This window comes from Cibotium barometz, chromosome 3, assembly GCF_041138505.1.
Source record: "Cibotium barometz isolate CiBa-2024 chromosome 3, ASM4113850v1, whole genome shotgun sequence".
NCBI classification, from domain to species: Eukaryota; Viridiplantae; Streptophyta; class Polypodiopsida; order Cyatheales; family Cibotiaceae; genus Cibotium; species Cibotium barometz.
Window position 1 is genome coordinate 27,462,101 of NC_141048.1, and position 26,702 is coordinate 27,488,802.

At 41.8% G+C, this 26,702-nt stretch overlaps 1 protein-coding gene across 2 annotated transcripts; it reads left to right on the forward strand.

The window, feature by feature from the left end:
- The first annotated feature begins 3,046 nt into the window (after positions 1–3,046).
- LOC147639894 (acyl-lipid (8-3)-desaturase-like) lies at positions 3,047–22,193 on the forward strand. 2 transcript variants are annotated; one of them, XM_086775104.1, is made up of 14 exons: positions 3,245–3,394; positions 3,515–3,656; positions 3,768–3,860; positions 7,742–7,895; positions 8,055–8,238; positions 8,372–8,441; positions 8,536–8,609; positions 8,718–8,785; positions 8,930–9,021; positions 9,132–9,276; positions 9,490–9,615; positions 20,517–20,588; positions 20,810–20,920; positions 21,607–22,193. In XM_086775104.1, the coding sequence occupies exons 1-14, from the start codon at positions 3,382–3,384 to the stop codon at positions 21,685–21,687; spliced, it is 1,425 nt and encodes a 474-aa protein (XP_086631230.1). In that variant the 5' UTR covers positions 3,245–3,381; the 3' UTR covers positions 21,688–22,193. The 2 variants fall into 2 exon arrangements, with proteins under 2 accessions (XP_086631239.1, XP_086631230.1); XM_086775113.1 differs by lacking the exon at positions 3,515–3,656 and having other exon boundaries at positions 3,047–3,394.
- Positions 22,194–26,702: the final 4,509 nt, after the last annotated feature.

Below are 26,702 nucleotides of genomic sequence, written 5' to 3' on the forward strand. Positions count from 1 at the left end.
TAAGTGTAGCTTTATATTTCTATATAAGCTTTATATAAATGTAGACTCATATTCCTATATCTAAATTCTTATATTTTCTAAAAATGCTTCATACAAGTGTAGACTTATATTCCTAAATAAGCTTTATATTCCTGTATCTAAATGCTTGAAGAGCTGAAGGAATTCCTTTTTAAGATACCTCATTTTTGGCTTGGCCCAAAAACACATTCAAATGAGTCTAGATGGGCCTAGAAGTTGCACAAGATTTTCAGCATTATGTATAGTCTAATGTTACCCTAGTTAGGTGGTATGGTGGGTTACACAAGATTCTTAGCTTGATGTATAGTCTAATATTACCCTAGTTGGGTGGTATGTAAAGTGGTCGACCACAACCACCTTGAGCATAGACCACCATGGGGATCCTATGTATATAGATAGGTAACATAATTTAATCATCTACTTTCATTGCTTGTATATCCTTGTATTCTCTATGGATACAAATGTTGTCTCATCAACTTTGTTTATATAATTAAAACTCCTTTTTTTAAAGCACACGGGTGGGAAGCACACACCATCTAATTATAATCAACTTTTTAGAGCAACAATTCAATAATGTTTTCTAGCTCTACACACCATCAAATTATAATCAACTTTTTAGAGCAACAATTCAATAATGTTTTCTAGCTCTGTATTTAATTTGCAACTTATACTTAGTTTTATTAATGGAGGTTCTTATGTTTGTTTGTGCAATTTGTGATTTCTAACAAATATCAAGGATATTATTTATCCTTGTACCATCGTCCACTCTTTTAACATCATAAGCAACACTTGACATCAATGCAAACTCATGAGTTGAAAGTGGATGGAGGTGTAAAGAGGCGTGAAGGTAATACTTTTTAGGTTTAACAAACATGTACATTGAAGTCTTTACGTATATGTATGTGGATCTTTTTAAGTGATAGAAAGATGGGGGGGAACACTAATTTGAAAGTTTGAAACTAACTTGTGCTAAATTCAAATAGTTTATTTTTTGTAAATTATTTTTGGGAAAATTGAAAGGGATGGAGGAGATAGAAGTTAAAGTCAAAACTTTACAAGTTGTTAACTAAATGATGCTTGGAGATACGAAACAAAACCTTCTTTTCCCCTTAAAATATTCAAGAATTTGTCACATCAAAGATTGCACGAGAATCTAAGAGACATTATATAAATTGTCAATAAACTATAATATTCACAACTTAAACTGCTTGTTTAAAAAGCTCCATAATATTTCAAAGTTGCGCATAAAATGGCAACCTATGAATTGCCCATCTAATGGTTTGCAAAACAAAGTTACACAAAATGTCTTAGTATGAATTGTGCATCTAATAGTTCAGACGTGTAAAAAGTTCCTTAGTGGGGATCAATGTTCACTCGTCTTCCCATCCACCAAGTTCTAGCAGCCTATCACAAGATGGTGATCAATTGGGTATTTGAATTCAGATAATCACTTTGATAAGAACAAAATGGTCAAGTTATAACCACGTGATTGAAAGGGGACTCTTGTCATGCCACCCATTAGTGAACAAAGATTGAGCTCCACCCCATGTTTGTATTTTTTTTTCATGGCTTATGAAATCATTCACATGACAAGCATGACACCCATTAGCCAACAAAGATTGAGCTCCACCCCATGTCTGTATTTATTGTCATGGCTTATGAAATCATTCACATAACAAGTGAATGATTGAGCTCCACCTCATGTTTGTATTTTTTGCCATGGCTTATAAAATCATTCACATGACAAGTGAACTTTAGAGCTCATGACAAACAAGTTTAAGCTCGTTATAGGCTTGGCTTTATAACTTTAGCTCATGATCTTTCTTTTTTGGGTTGGTGAGTCACTACAGGACTCATGAATTTGTGAGGGGAGTTCCACTATGACCATCTTGTCGCTCCATTCCATTTGAAGATTGCATGTGAAATGCATTGGCCTATGACAAGGAAATGGCCTTAATGAAAGGAGAATGTTCATTACCATGGCCTCGGTTCTTAGGGAACATTCATTACCATGGTCCACCACCCAACCAGCGTTCACCACCCACCAGTGTCCGAAAAAAGTATTTTCCCAAAAGAGGAAAATCTTCATCTAAAAATATTCATCCAAAAAGTATTTTACCATGGTAATGTCCACCACTCAACCAATGTATCAATAGATCCCTGATATCAAATATAACATACACACACACACTCTCTCTCTCTCTCTCTCTCTCTCTCTCTATATATATATATATATATATATATATATATATATATATATATATATATATATATATATATATATATATGTATACACACATGACGCAAGGTTCTAAAACACCATCGAAGAAAGAGCTGGGCGCAAGGAATGCGGGCTTACCGTGGACGACACAGAGGAGGGGAGGTGCGCTACAGTAGACTGAGGAGGGGAGGCGAGCTGAGCTACCACAGATCGAGGAGGGCAGGGGAGGAACACCTGCATCACAACCAGCAAGAATAGTAGGTGAGAGAGAGAAAATAAGGTGAGAGAGAGAGAGAGAGAGAGAAAATGAGAGAGGGGAGAGAGGCATGGCTCACCAGCCACACACAGCAAAGAACGCTCGCAGACTCGCACAGAAACTCTCTAGCATAGATTTTTGAAACTCTCTCCCCGCCACATTGAAGGTATGGCGGCTGCATGCACTGCCCGCCCTGCAACTTGTGGGTCAGAGAGGTGGAGGGGTGGAGTCTGGACCTGCAGGCTTGAAGGAGGAGGCGACCCTGCAACTCGTGGGTGACAGAGATGTGGACCCTGCAACCTACGAAGGAGGTGGCTCCATGAAAGAAGGTGGCGCAAACCCCAAAGAGTTTGCCACGTGGAGGGGGTACACAAGCCCGATTAAGAATAGGAGAAAAGAAAATCTTAAAATCTAAAGGTTTTTGTTCTATAATTTCTCAAAATTTGGAAGTATTTGTACCTTCAAGTTTTAAATTTGAAGATATTTTGTTGTTCTTAAAAAAAAAATTAAATTCTCTTTCACAAAATCAGCAGTTGGTTTAAACCAAAGGCTGCCAAGGGGGCCACTTGCAAGTGAAGCTCGTCGTCAACTTTCCATTTCCGTTTTCATGTGTGTGGCTGTGTAAGAGAGGCTGGCTATGGCGGCAGCATCTCCCATGTAGTGGGTGATCCTCCGTTCTTCACCATCGCCATCCCTTCAGCCTCGTTCTCTTCGGCATTGCGGTCTTCTTGTGCTCTGATTTTTGCCATGCCTCCCCACTCTACCCGCGAGCCCCCCCTCGGTCACCTCCCACTCTCCTCCCCCCCTGCCAAGTTCTCTGTGCCTGAAGTTCGCTCCCACAGCACCCCCGAAAGCTGCTGGCTCGTCATACGGAACAGCGTCTACGATGTCACCTCCTGGTAAAACCTCAACATCTTCAAAAGCTTCTGAAGTTAGGGTTTCTGCCTCTACTCACCTTGCAAGTGAGGGTTTTCTGCACTTGCATTTCAGAGATCTCTGCTCATTTCTCTGTTAATTAGGGTTTTCTGAACCTGCACCGGCAAAGCATACTAGCTCTGCTGCGAATCACATTTTCACGTGGCTAAGCTCTGCTGTTTCCTGCATCTCGAATCTCTGCTCATGTTTCTGCAAACCAGGGCTCCCGGCTGCACTTTTTAGCAAGTTAGGGTTTCCTTTGCATCGTTTTCGGTCCTCTTGCTCATTTATGATTTCCTGCTTTAATATCTTTTTCTGCCATCTTTAAGCTTTGCTTCTGTGTCTCTTTTCTTCCAGGATTCCCTACCATCCTGGAGGTAGCCTCATCTACGTGAACGCAGGGAGAGATTGCACTCAGCTTTTCGACTCCTACCACCCATTATGCGTAAGGTAAGATGCTGTGCTTTTCAGCCTTTATCGTCCTTCGTTGCCAAAGCTATGTGGTATACAGTGGCTTCTTAGAAATGCTTCACAGAATTCTTGGAAGAAGCAGGAAAAGTTACTTTCATAGATCCAGATCTAGATTTGAGTTTGCATGCAAAATCTATGCTATGGTGCTCGAACATTTCTATGGATCTACCTGGGAGATGGTTCGTACTCTTACATCGTCAGGGTGTGGAGTCACGAGAGTACAGATCTGGGCTGTACAATCAGGGCTCATTCAAGTATAGAATCCAGAGATGCTTGATTTACTTGTCAAAATTAAATCTCCCCTTAAAAATAATTGCTCTGCATGTCAATGTCTAGTCCAGAATGATCAAATGGCAAGATTTTATTGGCTGAACAAAGAAATGGGATTGGCAAGGCTGGGGAACAGCGTTTAACCATTTTAGATGGAGGAACGGCGTTCCTTGGTAACTATGGAATGAACGTACAGAAAAAAGCATGTAATTCAGCATACGTGCGTGCTGTGGAATGGAAGAGATACATCGCACTACCAGTATTCCTGGACTTGATCAATCTATATGACTACTGTGTGATGTGGTACTTGTGCTATCATTGGACACGACTTTAGCAAGTTACTGGGGAATCTCCACCAAATGGCGAATAGCCGTAGCCCTCACCTCTCTACTGAGATGTCTATCTGGTGAAAACTGGAACTTGCTTTCTTCCACTGAGATGGTGTTGTAGGTTGGTTCCTAGCATAGTAGAGTTGCTATTTGAGAATGGTGGCTCCCAAAGAAGTTGATCTGGGGGAGGGTCCTCTACACTTGCTGTCAGCAGTGAAGGCAACTTCCCTTCACGAGATGTTTCTTGGTTCTGAGAAGGATTAAGTAAGTCTCTTGAGGTCCTTCGATGAGGAGGGAATATGCCGATTTTGCTAGAAAACACATTTTGAAAATCTTGGGGATGTTGAAGTTAAACTCACCCCATTTTCAAGCCTGCTGCTTCCATTTAATGGAAAAGCTTTTTCCCCCATTTCCTGTCAAGACCTGTCAAGAAACAGCCTGCCAACAGCGGGTGTCCTAAGGCTGATGACGTTGGCCAAAGCAGACCAAATGGATACTTTAGTAAGGTGTATAAGTAGTTCCAGTGTGCTAGTGTGTGGGTTTGGTCTTCTAGGCACAAAGGCGTCATTTCACTCAAGCACCCTATAGTGCTAACGCAGTGGGTTTACAACATTTCTAATACAGCAGGGTGGAGATTTCAGGGTTGTATGGTGGGTTTTTCACCAAGATCTAGAGCTGACAGGGAAATGACAAAATGATCATACTGGGGGATGATGCCACATGAGGTTGTGCAGTGCAGCAGTTGGAATACTATCTTGAGGTACATCCCACTTTGGTGGCAGATTATCCAGGAGGCCACACACATTTTGCCAACAACATAGGAAGAAGGAAACGTACACTTCTACTCATGTTGCAAGTGGCATTTTTTGCACCATGGATGTACGCTAGGGGCAAGGTTGTGGAAAGTAGATCTGCCAGGCAGCACATGAATTGTCATGTGCACTTTCCGAGGTGTGACATGCACATTCTTCTATTCATTGGCCAGCTCTCAGAGGTTGAGTACATGGCTGGATTCATGTGTTTGTAAGGGCTATTGTGCCAATTCATTGTAATATTCTCCAGGCGCCCAATGAGTAGCCAAGTTTGGAGAGAGTTATTGGGTTATTGTGTGAACAGACTTAGTTGGACATTATTGTTAGAGTTGGTAGCCAACTTACCAACAGTATAGACACTATAGAGAGGAGTCTAGGCTGTTAGTCATATTCTTTCATTGATCATTCATTCATCATCCATTGATATCATTGAGTCATCGAGAGCCTAGGAGTTTGAGCATGAAGAGGAAGCGGTTTGTTGCATGGGTTTAAGTCTTTGTTTAAGCGTCGAGCCTCTATTTAGGTGCTAATCGCAATCAATCAATCATAAACACGCTTCCACAAGCACCCACGTTATGTTGGTATCAAATCGTTAGGCTTTGAGAGAAGAAGTGCTGTAATTTGTTTATTTTTCTCTCTCAAAGTGGGCATGGAGATCAATTGCAAAGAACCCCACCATCATTAGTTAGCTAACCACGGAAGTTTGTGCTTAAAAAAAATAATCAAGGTTATGCCGTCTTTGTTGCTTTGTATTGGATAGCCTTATTAGGGTTGGTATCCAACTTACCAACATTATAGACACTATAAAGAGGAGTCTAGGCCGTTAGTCATATTCTTTCATTGATCATTCATTCATCATCCATTGATCAGTCAAGCATCATTGAGTCATTGAGAGCTTAGAAGTTGTGCTACCATTGAGTATCTCTAGTTCCATCATTGTACATATTTCATGATAAGTAATACAAGGTAGATTAGGTCATCTTCTGTATGGTGTTGAGCATGAAGAGGAAGGAGTTTGTTGCATGGGTTAAGTCTTTGTTTAGGCGTCAAGCCTTTGTTTAGGTGCTAACTACAATCAATCAATGATAGACACGCTTCCGCAAGCAACCACGTTATGTTGATATCAGATCGTTAGGTGATTTTTCTCTCTCTCAAGTGGGCATGGAGATCAATCGCAAAGAACCCCATTATCGTTAGTTAGCTAACCGCCGAGGTTTGCGTTAAAAAAAAAAAACAAGGTTGCGTTGTCTTTGTTGTGTTGTATTGGATAACCTTATTAGGGCTGGTAGCCAACCTACCAACATTATAGACACTATAAAGAGGAGTTTAGGTCGTTAGTCATATTCTTTCATTGATCATTCATTCATCATCCATTGATCAGTCAAGCATCATTGATTCATTGAGAGCTTAGGAGTTGTGCTACCATTGAGTATCTGTAGTTCCATCATTGTATGTATTTCATGATAAGTAATACAAGGTAGATTAGGTCATCTTCTCTACGGTGTGTTGAGCATGAAGAGGAAGTAGTTTGTTGCATTGGTTTAAGTCTTTGTTTAGGCATCAAGCCTCTGTTTAGGTGCTAATTGCAATCAATCAATCATAAACACACATCCACAAGTACCCACGTTATGTTGGTATTAGGCTTTGAGAGAAGAAGTGCTGTAATTTATTATTATTTTCTTTCAAGTGGGCATGGAGATCAATTGCAAAGAACCCCATCATCATTAGCTGGCTAATCTCCAAGGTTTGCGTTAAAAAAAAATCAAGGTTGTGCTGTCTTTGTTGCTTTGTGCTAGATAGCCCTTGTGTGCCTTAGGGGTTCTTAGCCACAAGGCAAGAAGCCTAGCACCAAACCATGGTCGGACAGAGCAAGCATCAGCAAGGCGTGTTGGAGAGCTTAACGCCCCCCACATCTGTGGTTAAGGGGGTGCATCAGAGGGGTGCTGTAGCCAACTTACCAACATTAGATAATGTAAATAGGAGTTTAGGCCCTCAGTCATATTCTTTCATTGATGATTCATTGATTTGATCAATCTAAGCATCATTGAGTCATTGAGAGCTGAGGAGTTGTGTTACCATTGGGTATCTCTAGTTCATCATTGTACATATTTGACAAGTAATACAAGGTAGATTGTTGCATGGCTTCAAGCCTTTGAAAGGTGCTAAATGCAATCAATCAATCATAAACATGCTTCTGCAAGCACCCATGTTGCATGAATGTATGGGACTTGCTTGGCAAAGTAGTTGAGTTGGTGGGTGGGCGTGAGTAGCACCTATATGGGAGGATTGCAGGAGATGGCTGACAAGCAGGGCTAGCACTTCTACTTGGCAACATGTAGATTGATGAGGGTGCTCTAATATGTTATGAATCTCAAGAGTTATGAGTGTTTTGGCTACACCACAAAAATGTGCTTTTATTTAAATAAATCTCCTCGTTTTTTTTTTCCAGGATGATGCTGGCTCGCTTTTATATCGGAGAGGTGGAGAGAACACCTGGAATAGAGTACACAGATTTCACATCGCTTGAATATGACTGTGCAGGGAAGGAAGATTTTTATGTAACACTGAAGCAAAGAGTAGAGAATTATTTCAACAAATTAAAGGTGTGTATTTATATTGGCCTTGTCTATTCTTTATTCATACATTTTAACTTAAAAAAATTGGGTTTGTATTAAAAAGATGGGCACCACCCTTTCTAATGTGTGGCATAAATACCCACAAAACTAATTATCCAAGATTCTATTCTATTTCTCTTTCTGCAGGTCAACCCAAGGATGCATGCTCACATGCTCATCAAATCATTGATCATCGTTTTTGGCTACCTATTTTGTTATTACATGACATTTTTCGGATTTCGAAGTTTTGGACTCTCAATATTCTTTGCAATAGCTACCGGTTTGATGGCTGCAGAGATTGGTCTCTCCATCCAGCATGATGCTAATCATGGTATGCTCTATTAAAGTTTATTGAAAAATGAAGGTTTTTGAGTTCTATCTCAAGAACAAAAGAGTTGAAGTTTTTAACCTGGGTAGTTTATTGCATAACATGTTGTGACCTTTGCTGGCTGGATTTCATGCAGGTTCATATACAAAATGGAGTTGGCTAGGTTATATGATGAGTGTAACTATAGATTTAGTAGGGGTTAGCAGGTAGGGTAGTTGTTTGTTGAGCTCCTTGTTTGTGTTAAGAACTACATGCGGTACTGATCAGAAAGCTCCTAAACTTCACTTCTATGCTTCACAGCTTCATGTGGAGGCAACAACATGTGGTAGGACATCACTCTTTTACAAATGTGAATGGCTATGATCCAGATATAAGTGAGCATCCTACTTTCTTTGGGTTCTTAATTTTATTGGTTAATTGTGCTTAATTCTTACTTGGCTAATCCAGGTACTGATTTGGGGAGGTTTATGCTTGTTCTTTAGGGGTACTGAAACCTAATGTGTGGAGGATAACGCCAGAACAACCTAGGCGAAGCTATCACAACTATCAGGTATAGGTTTAAGCAGATCTGTGACGATATGGGGTTTATTTGTTTGTCCAAAGATCTTGATCATGTTTTATTAATCCAAGGTTGGATTATGTTAATACAAGCCAATTCCCTTTTAATTAATTGATTGATTTTTTTGGATGGCAGCACATATATTTGCCTTGTCTCTATGGCATTCTTGCTCTCAAGAGCGTGTTCTATGATGACTTTGTTTCGTATGCAATGGGATCAATTGGCCTGTAGGTTCTTTGCTCTAGAGTTGAGTTTTAGGCAGCCTTTTTGGACTTGTTGCATGCCTGGAATCTGATGGAGAGAGATTTTTTTCTGGGGGCTTTTGTTTTGGTTGCAGTATAAAGATTCCAAAAATGACATCTATGGAGCTGTCAATTTTCTGGGGCACTAAGCTGGCATATGCAATTTACATGTTTGTTCTCCCTAGTCTCTTCAGTCACCACAGTGCTTGGTCTATTGTCTGTTTATATGTTGTTATTCAGGTAAACATTGGGCTTTGTTTCATATTACCTTCAATTTTTCTTTCTTTCTTTGTTTTTTTTCCCCCTCAAGGAGGTGTTGGCATTTAAACTCATCACCTCTTGGGTAGAATGGTTTTTGAGCTAACCACTCTGGCAAGAGCCAAGAGTTTTAATGCTTTCAAAGTGCACGAGTCTAAAATTTCACAATTGTTTTTTTGTTGCTCTTTGGTGCAGCTTGTTTTTGGGTGGGTTTTAGCCTTTTTGTTTCAAGTGGCCCATGTGGTTGAAGAGGCTGCTTTTCCTGTGGTTGATTCAAGTAATGGATTTCCAACACTGCCTCGAGGATGGGCAGCTTCACAGGTAGTTTCCCCTGTGTAAACAAGGCACGGTAAACAAGATTATCACTCTTTGCATTGTGCTTTTCATGCTTCTAAATTCTTGTTCTGTTGTGCAGCGTGCTTTTAGTGATGTGGTTGTTGTCTATTGTTTAAAATACCCCCTTCTTAGGGAGTCTATGTTGTGGTGGTTGTAGCATTATATGGTAGTGATGTGTATGAACACATTGAGGACTGCTACGGTACTTTTTCCTTCATTAGGAGGTTTTTTCTCCCGTGCGTATGTACACTCCCTTATCTACTCATTTTGGGGTGTGTACTTATCTTTTGTATCTGGCACACATTTATTCATTCTAATCTAGTGAGTTTGTGTGCTCTTCTCTATCTTGTGTGTGTGCATTGTTGTACCCTAATCCTAATTTCAACAATTGGTATCAGAGCTATCTTCCTTGACACTTGATCTAGTAGTATGCCTCCCTCCTCTCACGACCCTGTTTTTTTTCTCTCCGATTGAGATATCCTCTTAGAAGAAGGTATATATTGTAGTGTGTTGTATTTTCGGGGTCCGCGGCGCGATTCTGGCACTTTTTGGGTACCGCAAGGTTTCTGCAGACGTTCTGGAGAGGTCATTTTGGATTGATTCTTTTTGATTTTGGGTGTTTGGGTTGTGTAGTAACAAAGATTTGGTGTGCAGTAGCATCTACAGTATCTTCAACAACATCGACTATCATACTTTCGCCAGTAACACTCTATTCTTTACTCTTGTATTATTTTTCATACACTTTGCAGGTGATTCAGTCAGTTGGCAGCCACCCAGAGTTGCATTGAGTGAATACTGAGTACTCGCAGTGTGCTGAAAGATTTTGCATTTGGTAGAAAGTCATGGCTAGTAGTAGTGATGTATTCAACATGTTATCCGCTGAGGACAAACTTGATGGTACTAACTATCCCATTGTGGTCCTACATAATGAGGCATGTACTGGTTGCTAAAGGTCTTTGGAATGTGGTCAGTGGTAGTGAAACTCGTCTTGTTTCACAACTACCACTGCAACCAGGTGCTGCAGGTACATCTGAAGTAGAATTTGATACAGATGTGGCTCTTCCACATGCATCACCAGCCTCCCACTGCTGCTCAAACGAGATGGATGGAAGAGATGCACAGGCACATACATTGCTTGCACTTTCTGTGAAGCGAAACATTATTCCTCATATTCGATCATGTAAGACTTTAAAATAGGCATGGGATGCACTTTCTGCATTATACCACGTGCGCAATGAAGCACGTGTTGTACATCTGCGCAAACAGTTGGAGTCTGAGCGATAAAAGTTAGCAAGTCCCAAGAAAGATCGAACATTTGAAATGGTGAGAGGCAAAGGCCAATCCACAATCGCTTGAATCTTCTTAGGATCTACTGCAATTCCATTAGCAGAAATGATGTGACCAAGATATTCCACATGGTTCTTGAAAAATTCGCTCTTCTTCTTGTTGATGTACAGCACATTGGTGCGTAGTACTCCAAAGACAATTTGTAAATGCTCTTTGTGATCAACCAAAGATCGGCTAAAAACTAGAATATCATCGAGATAAACGATCACAAACTTGTCCAGGTATGGCCCAAAAATTTCATTCATCAAGGTCATGAAAGTGGCCGGGGCATTGGTTAACCCAAAAGGTATGACCAAGAATTCATAATGGCCATATTTTGTTCGAAAGGCTCTCTTGTATTCATCACCATTACGGATACGAATTTGATGATAGCCGGACTTCAAATCAATCTTGGAAAACACCTTTGCACCAAGCAGCTGGTCGAACAACTCATCGATGCGAGACAAAGGGAATTTGTTCTTGATTGTCAGCTTGTTGAGAGCACGGTAATCAATGCAAAGCCGCATTGATCCATCCTTCTTTTTGACAAGCAAAACCGGGGCTTCGAAGGGACTTTTGTTGGGACGGATGTGACCTTTGTCCAGCAACTCCTGTAATTGCCTTTGTATCTCCTGAGATTCAGAGTAAGAAACACGATATGGACCTCGGGTTGGAAGAGGTTGACCTCGGACAAGATAAATCGGGTGATCCACAGAGCGACGAGGAGGCAATGTCGTCGGAAGATCGTTCGGAAACAGATCTTGAAAAGGCCTGAAGAAGGGTTGCTCCAAGTATACAAGATCCCAGACCCCACTGCACAACGAATTTGGGGGTGCTAGCAGCGGAAGTAGGACTTCTTGCGTGGGGCAGGGTCCCACACTCGGGGCCTCGTCCACGGATATCCAGACAAGACACTAATCCATCGGTTCTTCCAAAATCGAACTCGGAAAAACTTTCCTTGCCTAGAAAGCACGGGCGATTCCTCCAGGATAACTTTTCTCTAACGTAGTCAAAAGCCTTAACAAACTGAACTCATCTCTTCCTAAGACGGAGCAAGGAAATGATGCAATCTGGACTATTGTGGACAGGTTCAATAAGAAGGCACATTTTATTCCGGTACGGAGGACCATAAAGCTAGAGCATATTGCAAAGATATTTATGGCACAGGTTTTCAAGCATCATGGTATGCCAAAGACGATTGTGGGGGATCGTGATCCTCGCACCACAAGTCTCTTTTGGCGAGCATTGTTTGATAACATGGGAACGAAGCTGAATTTCTCTTCTGCATATCATTTTGAGGCAGATGGGCAGAGTGAGATTGTAAATTCTTCAGTGCTTGATCTTTTGAAATGCTATGTGGCTGACCGCAAATCAGATTGGGAGAAGTATTTGTCACTGGTAGAGTTTGCTTACAACAATACAGTGAATACTTCTACGGGCAAGTTGTCCTTTGAGATTGTTTATGGCAAGATTATTTTGCCACCTATCCTTCGCACGAAGGATGAGATATTTGCATCAGATGAGTATGTAAGGGATTTAAATACGGCCTTTGCACAGGTCCAAACAGCCATACAGAGATCTCAGGATAAGCATAAGAAAGCTGCAGATAAGCAATTGGATTTGAAGGTTGGAGATTGGGTTTTATTGAAATTCCAAAAGGCTCGCCTTCACAAGGAGACTGGGAAAGATGGTAACTATCCGAAGCTATCTTGCAAGTATTATGGACCATTTCAGATCTTGGAAAGGATCAATGAGGTAGCTTACAGGCTGGTGTTGCCAGATCATTGGCGGATTCATAATGCTTTCCATGTCAGTCTCTTGAAGAGATATGTTGGTCATGAGCTGGTGGAGCCGGTTATTGCAGCATGAGTAGATTTTTTTTTCACAAGGAGCGGAAAGCTGCTAGAGGCAGGCTTGTTCGTAAGTACTTTGTGAAGTTCAGGAACTATCCAGCACTCGATGCGAAGTGGATGGACGAGGCATATTTTAAAGACTATCCAGATCTTCTTGCTGGAAGCTTTTCAGCTGCGAGTAACTGATTAGAAGCCGGGGGGAATGTCACCACTTCTCTGGCAGACGTCTAAAATGATATTGAATACATGTGGAAGGGCTCCATGGAAGGATTGGTATCCTGGTGTGAGTTCCTGGCATGATTTATGAACTTATGGAAGGGTGGTAACCCTGGTGAGTGACTCTGGACTCATGGAAGGGTGGTTACCCTGGTGAGTACTTTTTGGTCCTGTGTGGACGGCGTCTGTGAACGGGCTAGTTGGATGTACAAGATGTAAGTTGGGAGATTTCATCCACTATGTTTGTGCACCATCATATGTATGTGAGTTGCACATGCATGGATGACTTGTTTTTGATGCCTGGACATTGCTTGGTATTTTGCGTGTGAATGTCCACGGGCACCGGGGATGCTTGGACAACTCGTGGATACGCGTGTGCACACCTGTTTGGGACTCATATGATTTCCTTATGATTTTTGTAGGTGGTCAGTCTGCACTTTTAACCCAATTTATTCATTATTTCATGTTATTAAGGTTTATTGGGTGTAGGGTTCACATTCACTTATAGTGTGGGCGGACACACTTATAATTTTATAAGTGAGTTCACATCAGGGTGGACTATTTTTAATGAACCAAGGCAAATATGAGAGATGGGCACCCGGGCACTCCCAAAAAGTTCCACGAGTGGAGTGACAATCCCATAGGCAAGACACGGCACGAATACTGGCTCTTCCATGGCGTGACAAGCCCATGGATAGAACACAGTCCAGGTCATACACAGGTGGCACCAGTCTGGCTCCCGTCCATGTCAAGCAAAAATACTGGCGTCTTCACATGAGACACCGGCTTGGCCTCAAGTGAATGAGACACAAAAACTGGAGATGGACCAAATAGTCGGCCAATTGGTGACATCCACCTGTAGCTCATGCATATGAGTAAACTTGCTGTTTTTCCTGTCCACACAGCTCCTATTAGCCCACGATTTCCAGTTGAGTGCTCTACAAGTCAGGGCTTGCCTGGAACTGTGTCTTACCTATGGGACTGTCACTCCATAGGAATGTCAGAATATGCAGCGGAAATGATAACCAAACTTGGGTAGACAAGAGCAAGTAGACTGCAGAAAATAAACAGCACAAGAAACACAGAGAGATAGGTGTATAAACTCTTCTCTATACACAAGATCCCAGAAAAACTGAATGAGAAAGTGGTGGGGGCTGAGGGGCTATATATACATCTCAGATAGGGCAGTCGGCCAGTAGCAAGAGTGCCCACGACTGGAGAAAAAATCCCACGACTGCATAAATGCAGTCGGCTAGCATACTGATGCCCACGACTGATGAAAACCAGTCGGCCAGAAGCCCTGAAGCCCACGACTGATGAAGATCCAGTCGGCCAGCATTGGGGTGCTCCTGGCATCACCTGGCAGCCCTCCCACCACTAGGAAAAATGGGAAAAAATACGGGGAGTGTGGAAAAATGATAAGACACCTCATAAGGGCGGACACACCCACAACAAAGGCCCTGGTGTATACAAATAGACAGGAGATGACTTCTAACACCCCCTCTCAGCTCCTGGCTGTGAAACCAACCCAAGGGAGCTGGAGTGCCGCCTGAGCGTAGCCTGAGGTAGAGACTTCGTGAAGAGGTCCGCCGCATTGTCCTCCGTCGAACAATAAAGTAGCAAGATGTCACCAGCCAAGATCTTCTCACGTACAAAGTGATACTGTATCTCTATATCAGATGTTACATCTCTCGCCCCTTCTGTCCAGTAGGCTGCAGGTGACTGTGTGCCTCCATCTCCTTCTCCAGGCTGCCTCTTCTCCACTGCAGCCAGGCGACCATATAGGCTGCTCTTCCACGCCTCTTTAGGCTGAGCCACCTTCTCCTCTTCATCTGGTGGCTGTGTTCCTACAGCCAGGCGTTACCTCTCCTAAGGCGGCTGCTCCATCTCCTTTTTGCAAGAGGTTACACTTCCTTTACATAGGCCGCATCTCCTTTCTTCAGGAGGTTATACTTTTCCTCAGACAACTACTCCTCACGACATGCTGCCGCACCTTGGTGTCCCACTCAAGTAGCTGCACACAGACACCATGGGTATTGGTTTTCCATCTGCAATCTACAAGTAAGTGAATTTCAGATTTAAGTAAAGAACTTTGTGGTAAATCTGATAAGGGATTTTCTCCACGGCAACACCCGTTCGGTGCCGGGTAGTCCAAGCTCTTGGAGAACCACGGTCCAAAGGTGCTGAGATCGGGAGAGCTAGGCGTTAGTACGGGAGCCGTGGTCCTGGAACACCAGTGGGGCGTTCTCCGCGGAGTCCAGTGAAGGCATAGGACCGTAGAGACTGGACCACTCAAGTGGTCGCTCTACTTCGAACGTCGACTTCGAGCCTCTTGTGTGGTACTGTATTCATTTTGTACATGGACATCATCTGGTTCTTGGAACCCATGGAGCATTGTATTTGTTAAATACTCCCAATAATATATTATATATTGAGGGGGGGGGGGTCGGCCCGTTCCGGCCCCAGTGCTGGTGTCCATCTATCTCATTTCATTTCATCTCAATTTCAAGTTGTTATTAAGTTGTCCATTTCAAATTGTGATATTAAGTTGTGCTATTACGCGTGTGGGTGTCCAACGGAGTCTATTCCCACTTGACGGGATCGGTTTCAGAATACATGCGAAGTACAAGGGTCCCAGGGCTGGCTGGCTGATATTTGAATAGGGCTTGGACGGAGTGAGCAGAGCCTCTACAGGAGCTGGCCGACTGTTATAAGGGCCATTATTAGCTGTTGGTTTGCAGGAGGTTTCTCGTGACGAAACTGGAGCAAACATGTCCCTAGACAAGTACCAGGCCTGGGGATATGATCTGGTGGAACCTGTGGGTGGCCAGTGAGCCAAAACCATGGTTGGTTACTGTTTTGCAGGTTTGGGACAACACTTTGTTAGAGGGTTGGTGACCACTCTATCAAAGTACAGGAGTGGTTGGTGACCACTCTACCCTGGTTGGTGACCGAGGGTGTTCTAGAGGAGCGGTTGGTGATCGCTCAACCTTGGTTGGTGACTGAGGGTGTTGCAATAGGAGTGGTTGGTGACCGAGAAGTTGCAGGTAATGTGTTTACCTATGTTTCCACAGTTGATAAATCTGGTGTCGGCTGGATGAGTGTGTACTCTCCGGGCACCTACATCTTGTACATATAAATACTAATTTTGGTAATAAAGATACCTCAAGGGGAGGCTGGCCCAACTTCAGCCCCTAGTGCTGTGTCATGTGTAATTTGGTTTATGTTTGCAGGATGTATATGCTCATGTAATGTTTCACAATGATGGTAATCATGTATATGCCAGGAATGGTTGATGTATGTATGCTGTTTTGTTAGTGAATTGGTTCCGTATACGCGTGTCCGTGTGTGACAGTCTCACAGTTGAGCAGATTTATGCATAGCCTAGGTACGAAGCATTGGCAGGCTGTTAAGCGGGTTTTCCGCTATTTACAAGGCAGTCGATATTTTGGATTATTTTATCCAAAAGGGGGTGAGTCACAGTTGCATGCTTTCAGTGATTTAAATTAGGCTGGATGTTATGACACACGAATGTTCACTAGTGGGTTTTGCTTTCGCCTTGGTGATTCATGTATATCATGGCTCAGCAAGAAGCAGCCAATAGTGGCTACTTCCAGCTGGAAAGCTGAGTACAAGACAACCTTTACAGCTACAGTTGAGTGTGTGTGGCTTAGACGTCTTATGGTTGCTTTGGGTGTTGGACGTCTAGCACTACGATTTTCACTGATAGCCAGAGCACATTAGTAGTTGCGAGGAAGCCAGTGTTTCATGCTCGCACTAAGCCCATTGAGGTGCATTACCACTATGTTAGGGAAAGAGACTCTGCAGCAGAGATCAGTTGGTCTATGTGCCTACACATGACAACATGGCATATTTATTCACGAAGGCTCTTCCTCGTGAAAAGTTCGAAGCTTTTCGTAAAGCTTTGGACTTACTGCCTTTTTAGGATTGATCGGTCATACCTTGTACATGTTCACGTCATCACTCCAGGGGGAGATTTGTAGCATTATATGGTAGTGATGTGTGTGAACACACTTGGGACCGTCGAGTCACTTTTTCCCTCACTAGGAGGTTTTTTTCCCCGTGCGTATGTACACCCTCTCATCTACTCATTTCGCAGTGTGTGCTTATCTTTTGTATCTGGCACACATTTGTTCATTCTAATCTAGTGAGCATGTGTGCTCTCAAGCTTCTCTATCTTGTGTGTGTGCATTATTGCAACCCTAATCCTAATTCCAACAGTGGTGTCTGTGTCCTCTTTGTCCTAAATAACTCCTTGGTTGGAACTATCCTTTTGGGCTTGAGTGCACGAATAGATGCGTACAAGGACGACTTCAAGCGATCCTCGAACTTGTTGACCTGCCCATTCGTATTGATAGTCTTGTGACTCATGAGCAAGAGCTTGGAGGTTGCTTCTTGTTGAGAGATTCTCCCATTGTTTGTTCAAACTGCAGTCATGTGCATGTCACCATTTGGCTACCCAATTGGTCCATCCATGCTTTCTCATCATGTATGTACATTGGACTGGTGTCCATGGCAATTGTATATGTTGGGGATTGATGCCACCCATGTGATACTGTGGACTTGGCTCTCCGTTGGGACTTGTGCCTCTGTGTACATGCTCGGAAATACCTGGTGGATTGGTGTTCTATTGGGTCTGGTACCTCGTGTACTTGCTTGGAGCACGTCTATTTTGGTATAGTCTCGTGAACGGGGATTGTCCATACCAATGCTGCATTGCATAGCATCTTTATGTGCTTGCTTGCAATTGAAATTTCATGCTGTTTTCATGCTTTCTTGACCAATGTGTAGTTTCGGGTAAGGGGACGCCCGCTCGTGAACTGTGCGTGTGAAACTGTCTGCTGACATGGTTATGTGGCATGTGACATGTGGTAAGTATTGGTCATAAACCTAGCCTTAGGAGTTAACACTAATTTATAAGTGAGTGTGTACACATTTCATTAAGTTTTGGGCGACCAAAACTCACTTATAAATTATTACCAGCTCGGTGTTCACACACACTGATGTCCCGAGGTGGACAAAACCCAATGTCCACCGGCCAGACCTTTTTCCCTTTATACAAAGGGAGTAACTAGTCATGTGTGCTTTCTAGCTTGCTCCACAAAGCACCTCTCTACCACCTAGAGTGGATAACTCACTACCTCACTCTTCCCTCTCTCTCTAGAAGGAGGCACCTCCTTCATGAGGGCTTTTGGAAAGTATTTTCTGCATTTTCTCCTTCCCAACTCCATATCCAAGCTTGCTGAGGTGTTTCCCAAGCTCCCAAGAGTGTTTCCGGGTGCCAATCACTCTCCTACACACTCGCAATGATTGAAATTCATCAAAATAGCTTTCTTTCTTACTGTAATTTCTTGTCTTTTTACTGAAACCCTAATTTCAGCCCTCCTTTCTCAAGTTGAACCATATGGGAAGCTTTCCTAGAGTTCCCTTCATCCTCTTGAAGATTTTTGTCGCGAAGAATTGCGACAAATCAAAGATTTCAACACTCCAAGCACTTCCATCGCTAAGACTCCCGTTGTCATCGACTCTACTTGCAATTTGTAAGCTTTTGTGCTTAAATATGAAAGCAAGTAGTAGGAGGGAGGAATTGGATTACAAGATCACATACCCTGTGTAGTGTTCTCTTGTCCTACGTGCTCTCTTGCAGATTGTTGTTACCATGTGTTGGTGGAACAATAGAGAGCAAATGGTAGGGAACATGGGCACTTGAGAGGGTAGTGTGAGTTGCAAGTCTACATCGACAACCACTTGTTTGCAATACTGTATTCATATGCATTGGTATGGAAATCTGGTCAGAAATGCCCATGACACTATGGTACTTGATTCTCCCAAGGTCAATATACTTTATTTGAGGGAGGGGCCGGTCGTTCCGGCTCATTGTGTCTCTTGTCAATTCAGCAAATTACTTCTTGTATTGAGCATGTGTCCATCAAATCTTAGTGTATTTAAGTGTATTGATTAGCATTGTGTTCAATCAAGTTACAGTTAAATTGCGTACCAGTTATGAAGCAAATGACATGTGAGGTGGTCCTCTGACTAAGGAGACCTGGATGTTGTGAATGCTGGAACTTGGTGGGACAATGTGGAGGTGGAATATCTCTGTAGGGAGAGCTACATTGTCCCTGGAATGTCTTGAAGGGGGAGTCTTTGGTCTGCAGGCTGCTGCAAGAGTTATCATACATATCCCGAGTCATCATCTTGGCTTGCTCTTGTTTTGACATGGTAGTTAAACGGCGGTTTCCATAAGAGGAATTGCAGTGGGCTGGGGAATGGGAATTGGAAGATGATGACTTGGAAGAACTCATCATCTTTCAAGAATTGGAAGAACCAGAGAGGGGGAAGAGGGATACGGGGAAGAGGAATGTTGTTGGTGCATTCCATCATCTTGGATGACGATTTTTGGTGTGGTACTTGTGACAGCGGGACTGCCACTGCACATGTCCCATGGAATAAGGACGCTATGAGTGGCCTTGAGAGACAAAAACGGTGCGTGGAGCACTTGTGGTTCTCATCAACATGCTGTTCATCATCCTTTTGATCATTCCCCTGATCATGGCTGAGTGTATCCTGATCCTATCGAGGTTTCAGTTTCTTAAAAAACGAGAGCAGCAGCTTTGTGGAAGGGGCAGCAATCTGGATATAGCTAGATGCTCCTTAAGATCATGGGCTGAAGCGGATTCTTTCCTTTGTATCTCTAGTAGCAGGGGTTATGGGAAAAAAGGTTCCTCGGGTTTAGAGGGTGAAACGAGGTTCAAACCTTGGTCTAAGGTTGCATTTTCAAGACAGAAAACTGGTTGAGCACTGAAGGACAATGTTTGGACACTTAAGTATGATTGTGACACACCTCACTCTAGGTGGGGGAGGGACAGGCTGTCCAGAACAGCCATATGAGTAGCAGATCTCACGCTCATATGGATGTAATGCAAGGTGCAAAAGTGGACCCTTATTAAGGGTATTTCTAAAATAGGATCCCACTTATGGTTGCTTCTTATTTAGGGGGATCTTTCAGACATGATCTAGCCAAAACATGGGCACAAAATGTGGAGCACTAAATTCTAGCGCTCATAGATGAGCAACATGGGCAAAAAATGTTGAGGATTGAGCATTGGCTTTTTACTCTCATAGATGAGCTAGCCAGAACATGATCACAAAATATTGAGGGTGGAGCATTGATTTCTAAGAGTCAGTTTTTCTCATATGGGGGGCCTTCCAAGCATATAGCCAGAATGCAGGCATAAAATGTCCAGTCCGTTTCTAACAGATATGAATGCTTTATAACAATTGATAGTTTTTGATGAACTTATATTTAAACAAGCTCTTTCTACTATTCTTCTAGAAGCCAAGACTCAAATTGCAAATGCTGGTTGCTTTCTATGGCTTTGCACGTGTTGCTCACAAATAACTTTGCTGCCCTTTTTTTTTTTGGGGGGGGGGGGGGGGGGGGGGGGTTGGGATTTTTGGCCTTTCCAGGTAAGCAGCACTGCCAATTTTAGTCCGGATTCTGTTTTCTGGATGCACATCACTGGAGGCCTCAACTATCAGGTATGTTTTGCACAGAGTGGTTAGGATAGATCATTTGTCACCACTTTTAGGTTTTTTTGTGGGGTTTTTTGATGTTTTAACATTTAAATCGTTCTATCCATAGAAAACTGAGTTTGTATGTAAGGCTACCATCTTGGCATGCAGAAGATGGTTTTTGTATTTTGTTGAGAGTAAGTGTGTTTGATTTGGCTCTTGCTGACACCCAGAGTTTTTGTATGCAGATTGAGCACCACTTGTTCCCTGGAATATGCCACATTTATTATCCAGAAATTCATCCAATTGTCAAGATGACATGCAATGAGTTCAACATCCCTTACAAATGCTTTTCATCGGTATGCTTCTTTTCTGAAATAAACATTTAGGGTAAGAAGGGTGGTGTGTGTGATGAATGAAGGAAGATGGAAATGGGAGCTAAGATTCTTGCATAGGCTAGGGGATGCCCAAATCGATTGACTTCAGAGCCCATCCATGCCGCCTATATCAACTGTCTCTGTAGGTAGCCTTGATGCATTCCCAGCTACACTTGACAGGCCTTGCTGCAGGGCTACGTAGCCATGTCTGTTTATCTTCGGTTTCACCCTTTTTGAAGAAATTGAGGAATGAATATTCCTGTATAATAGGCCAGGGCACATCGTTAGGCCAATTGACTTTACAGCCTCCATTTTGCAGGAAAATTACTGCTATGTTAACCATCTTTGTGCGCAGTTGGTCTTTAGGTAACATTGAGACATTTCCAGTTACATATGATTCCTCTACCTGGAGGGCTATCAAGCCCTTTGTCTTCAGCTTTTACAAATCACCAAAAAACAAATGCAGATCAGAGAGGTCTTGTTTTTTGGGTGGTGCTACAATTTGTAATCCCAGTTCAGCAACCTAGGGTTCATTCCACACGTTCTCATCTAGGAGAGAGAAGTATGAAGAGCTGTTTGAACCCCTTTGCGGGTTGCTGTATGCCAGGCATTGTGGAGTTTGTTTTGAGTTGGTTTTCATGTATATAACAAGTGCTCTTCTGTTCCAGTTTTGGGTCGCTTTGGCAGCACATTTGAACTACCTTAAGAAGGCGGGAGCCAAGGATTTTGATTTCCGGCTGAACGGCTGAAGCGGAATGTGAAGGCTTTGATTGTTGTTCACAAGAGCACAGATCATGGCATTATCAGCAGTTTTAAATCAAGATACAAGCTGATTTGCCAGCCTTTGTGGGCTTGTTCTTATCCACCTATCCAAAAGAGCAATTTCTTTTATCAACGCAAGGTTCTTCATTTTGGGCATATACAGATCAATTTCTTTTTATCACCCCAATTTTCGCAGGTTGTATTCAGGAGGCAGCAGTGACATTGTAGGGCCCTGTTTTGATAATTCCCGTAAAACTGTCTTCATTTGGATAGATGATCACAGCTTGTCTGGTAAAAGGTGGATTCTTGTCGAGAAGTTTTATTTTTGTCTGAACTAGAGGAATGTATGATCCACCGTCGAAACCATGACTAGATTCTTAAACTCGGGACAGGCAGGTGAGATTTCCCCTTTTTACGGGCAGGGATTATGGCTTAAGGATACTTGGGCATGTGGAATCTTGCAATTATCTTTAGTCCAGAGTCTTTTTTGTCTTGTCTAGACTCTCTGTTGATCTTAATCATTGGCACTTGCGAGTAAAACAGTGTTCTTAAGAGCTTGTGAAAACGTATACTAAATCCTTAAGCCACCCATTCGACCCATTCTTGGGTCGAAAATGCCTTATAAATCGGATGGCATGAAATATTTTGCCTGAAGGCATAAGAGGAGGAGAAATCAGGGCAGGTTGGTTTTTGATGGAAATTTTGTACATTGGTTGGTACGTAGTAGGTTGGTTTTTTTATGTTTGTTTCCTATGTTGGTTGGCATGCTTACCCTAGTAAAGTAGTCTTTCTATTTTTTTCTCAAATTCTCTATTATGGTTGAAAATTTACAGCTTCCGTGTTTTCCAAGCAACTAACACTTGGCACAATCAACTAGCTATTGATAGGAAGCTGGGAAGGGAGCTAGAAGATAGATTATCTTGATGAAAATAGATGTAGCTAGATTTTTTGCCAGTGCATGACTTGTCAAATGATCAAGAGCTACAAAGTCGAGTCTTATTGATGCCAGTACCCATTTCCAATGGACCATGAGAGTAGATAGCAATGAATTTCATTACGAGCTTCGCTATTATGAGTCATAAGGACATGATTTGGGCTACAGTGCACTGCTTTAGTAAACAAGCCTATCTTATTTCATGTAGAAAGCAAGTTTTGCATACTTGTTAATCAAGCAAATCTTTGTGCATCATGGCTTATCCCACGTCACAGTGTCTGGTCATGATTCCAAGTTCTCATTTTTGGACACACTTTTGAGAATTCATGCACTAAGCTGGATTTCACGACCACAAAATGAAAGTTACTAATAGTATGATTTTCGATGGACTTAGAGCTTATGTTTCATCCCAACCTAGACTTGGGACAAATACATTTATATTCTTTAGCTTGATTATAACTTCATCTTCTTTAGCTTGATTATAACGATACACCTCATTCAACTACGGGTAGTGCACCATGTGAGATTATCTATGGGAAGACTTTACCTATACCACCTCTTGCATTTCTCATAGAGGTTGTTGATGAGTTTACTCAAGATTGAAAATATAATTTTAGCAAGTACGCCAAGATAACTCAGCTCTCAAGTAGTGTATACTAAACAAGTAATCAGGAAACATAAAGCCATATCTTTTAAAGAAGGTGATTATGTTATCCTTAGAATTGAAAATAGATGTTTCAAGAGCGATGAGAATAATCGAGTAGTGAAATTGGCACCAAGGTTGTATGGATCATGTAAGGTCACAAAAGTTTAATGACCTTGCATATTTGTTAGATCTGCCATCACAGTGGCACATTCACAATTCCTATCACATCACTTTGTCGAAACCATTTCCTTCCCATGCTGCTTATGAAGAATCATCTCTTCTTGTTGATCAAAGGAAATATTTGAGTCTGGCACAATCATTGATCAACACATACACATGGGAAACACATATACCAAGTATCTTTGGACCTTCAAGAACCATCTTATTATAAAAGATGATGGATGTATGAGTGTTATTTTTGCACTTGTCCAGATCTCATTTGATCATATAAGCAAACAGGCGATTTGAGGACAATTGCAAACTCAAGCAAGAGAGTTTAGCTAGATTCTTATATAGTAGATTGGGAACGCATAAGTATCATTGCGTCATGTTGGTGGTAGTTGGTAACATGGGTGATTCTATATTAAATATCAATGGACTAGTGTTATTGGTGTATGCACATTTATTTGGGTCATGTTAGTGTTATTGATGTTGCGGGTGATTCTGTGTTATAAACTAAGCTAGTATTATTGGTGTGTATATTTGCGCCTATTATGTTGTCATGTTGGGATTGATTGTGAGGAGTGCAATTGATTTTATTTAACCATGATTGCCATTGTTATGAGTAACAAGTGATGAACACTACAACGAAGTTGACTAGGATATCGTATGGGTGCAGGGTTGTGCATAGCACATTTTTATCGTTTGCACTGTTACTTCAGTTATTTGGCCATGTGTCGGTATTTTTATATTACCCATTTTATATAGTTGGGAAGTGTTATATCTTGTACACATGTGGGGGTAATTATTTATGGTTTCAAGACTTATTTTTGTAAAAACGAAATATAAAAAATATCCATATATGGAAAGTGGTGGAGCCACTCACACAGGGGGGAGGGAGATTGCACTCAATGCTTTGTCTTGTGTTAATTTTCTTCATGTTTTTTTGTGCTTTCATATGCTTTTGTCATATGCACATGTTCACTTCTAGTTTGAAAGGTTAGTGATTGGTGAGAGATTTCTCCTTGTTCCAAGATGAGTGACTAGTGAGAGATTTCTCTTTGTACCAAGATCATGTCAGTGGTATCAGAAATGTGGTTGTGAAATCCAACTTAGTGCCTAAGTTCTCAAATACTACAATCCAAAATGATTGCAAAACTTAGAGTCACGATTAGACACTATGATTTGGTGTAAGCCAGGTTGCATTCAGTATTGCTTAGTGAGTGGAAAAAAAGCTTTGGAAAGTGCAAATCTTGGCTTAAAAGAGAAATAAGGTATCTCCTCTGTAAGTAAAAAAACCCAAGTTTAGTGTATCGTGATAACAAAAATTTTCTTCTTAAACAAGTGTATAGCAACTTGTTGGGATGTCAATGTCTTTTTGCACGGCAAAAAAGGTTTGTTTGGTTCACTATAGTCCAAAATAGGTTTGTTTACTAAAGCGGTTCATTATAGTCCAAAATCATGTCATTGTGACTTGCAGTAGTAGGAAAGCTTGTAAGGAAAAATAAGGTTATTTACTAAAGCGGTTCACTATAGTTCAAATCATGTCATGTTGACACGTAGTAGTAATGAAATTCATTGATATATTTGCTGTAATAAGATCAATAGGCCTTGAGTCTTTGGAGGGCACTTACGCGATGAGAGAATGACCAAATGTTGTGGAGCTTCATCTAATCGCACTCGGGAGAATAAACAGCTTAACCGAGAAGCCAATCTACCATGGCCTTTATTTTCTTGCCTACAACAATTGAGCTAAGGTCACTAAAAGTTGAGTGGGAGTACTTGGCATACTCCATCGGCATATTTAAGGTCAGTCATGGGGACAGGTGGGGATATTACTAAGTTTAAGAAATAATTTGGTCTTAAAGTTTCGCTAAGTTGCAACCAGAAAGAAAATTTTACCTAGTCATAATGTCTTTTTAGTTCTATGAATGCCTGTAATGATGTGTAACAATAGATTCAAAGTTGAGAGTGAGTTAGGATACACCTGGCAAGTGAAAAAATCCCGTCTATATCGATGTTGCATGTCCACTGTAAGTTGTAAATCTGGATCTAGTTTGCACAATTGCCTCTCAATAACCTATAAATAAAACTCATCTAGCAAGCTCATCGTCAGATAAGCATAGCTCGTAAGCATGCTTTGATTCGACATCCCTAGGTTGATTTTCCCTCTCACTTATGTTTCCTAAAACATAACCTTTAGCTGGATAGGAAGGCAATGGTCTATGTGTATCTCCTTCCAATGAAAGGGCAGAGGTACCATATGTAAGTTGGTCAGGCATCTCATGCCCTAGAAATCATCTATAAATGCGTCTAATGCTACCCAGAATAGACATGGTGTGGGTAAGAGTATTTCATGAAGTGGTGGGGTGAGCGAAAAGTAACGCTCTTACTTGCATTGCTCTATTGACTCCTCTTGGGGTCTTCTTACTTGGTTAGGTCCACTGATCGCGTAAAGAACACTTAGGTCATCATGCCTTTGCGGTGTTACTCCTACCATGGATGTGAGTAATGTGGTCCCATAACATCGAAAATACGTTTTACATTACCACAACAAAGGTGGGATGTGGCAAGAAGCATACGTTATTTACATGTATGGCATGGATCCATGGGATAGAGTTACAATAAAAATAAATCGATGAAATTACCTTCACAACAAATTCGCTCATAAGGGCGCATAAAAGTAACGCGAGTGTTTGGAAAGGTGGTATGTTAGACACTCCCTGATAATACCATTCTTGATAATCCAGATCAAGAATTGGTGCGTTGGTGTCGTGCTGAGTGAAATCCATTGCACGAGGCCTGTACATTAGCCAAAGGAGTTATGAAAACCTTAGGCTTTCACGCATTCTCTTTGTATTGTTGTGTGCTCAGCTCTTCGTCTTTTTTTGGGGTTTTTTTTTGTGAAATATGTGGTATGTGTTAGTATGGTTTTAATATTTACTATACTTGTGGGAGTTATGTTTTCCCAATAGGCTCCCCCTTTGCGTGAATGTAAGTTAGGAGAAAACAATTATTTGGGGGTACAAATATAGAAGTTCATTGTATGCCCCCCTTCTTGCTTCTCATCATTTGTGAACTTCTCGAAGGGTGATGTAAGCCTTTTGAAGCCAATTTGCCCATATTTCTTGAGGATGATGTAGGTGTGATGAGGAACACTTTGGCACCATGGTAGTATTGACATCTAGTTGTAATGGTACAAAGGACTCTCATAAGACCTAATCAGGCCCATGGGTTCTTCTTTAGAGGAGATGTGGGTAGTT

Coding starts and splice junctions, on each gene's coding strand:
- LOC147639894 (XM_086775104.1), top strand. Junction 3,861..7,741: donor TACCACCCATTATGCGTAAG/GTAAGATGCTGT, acceptor TTTTTTTTCCAG/GATGATGCTGGCTCGCTTTT. Junction 9,277..9,489: donor GTTTATATGTTGTTATTCAG/GTAAACATTGGG, acceptor TCTTTGGTGCAG/CTTGTTTTTGGGTGGGTTTT.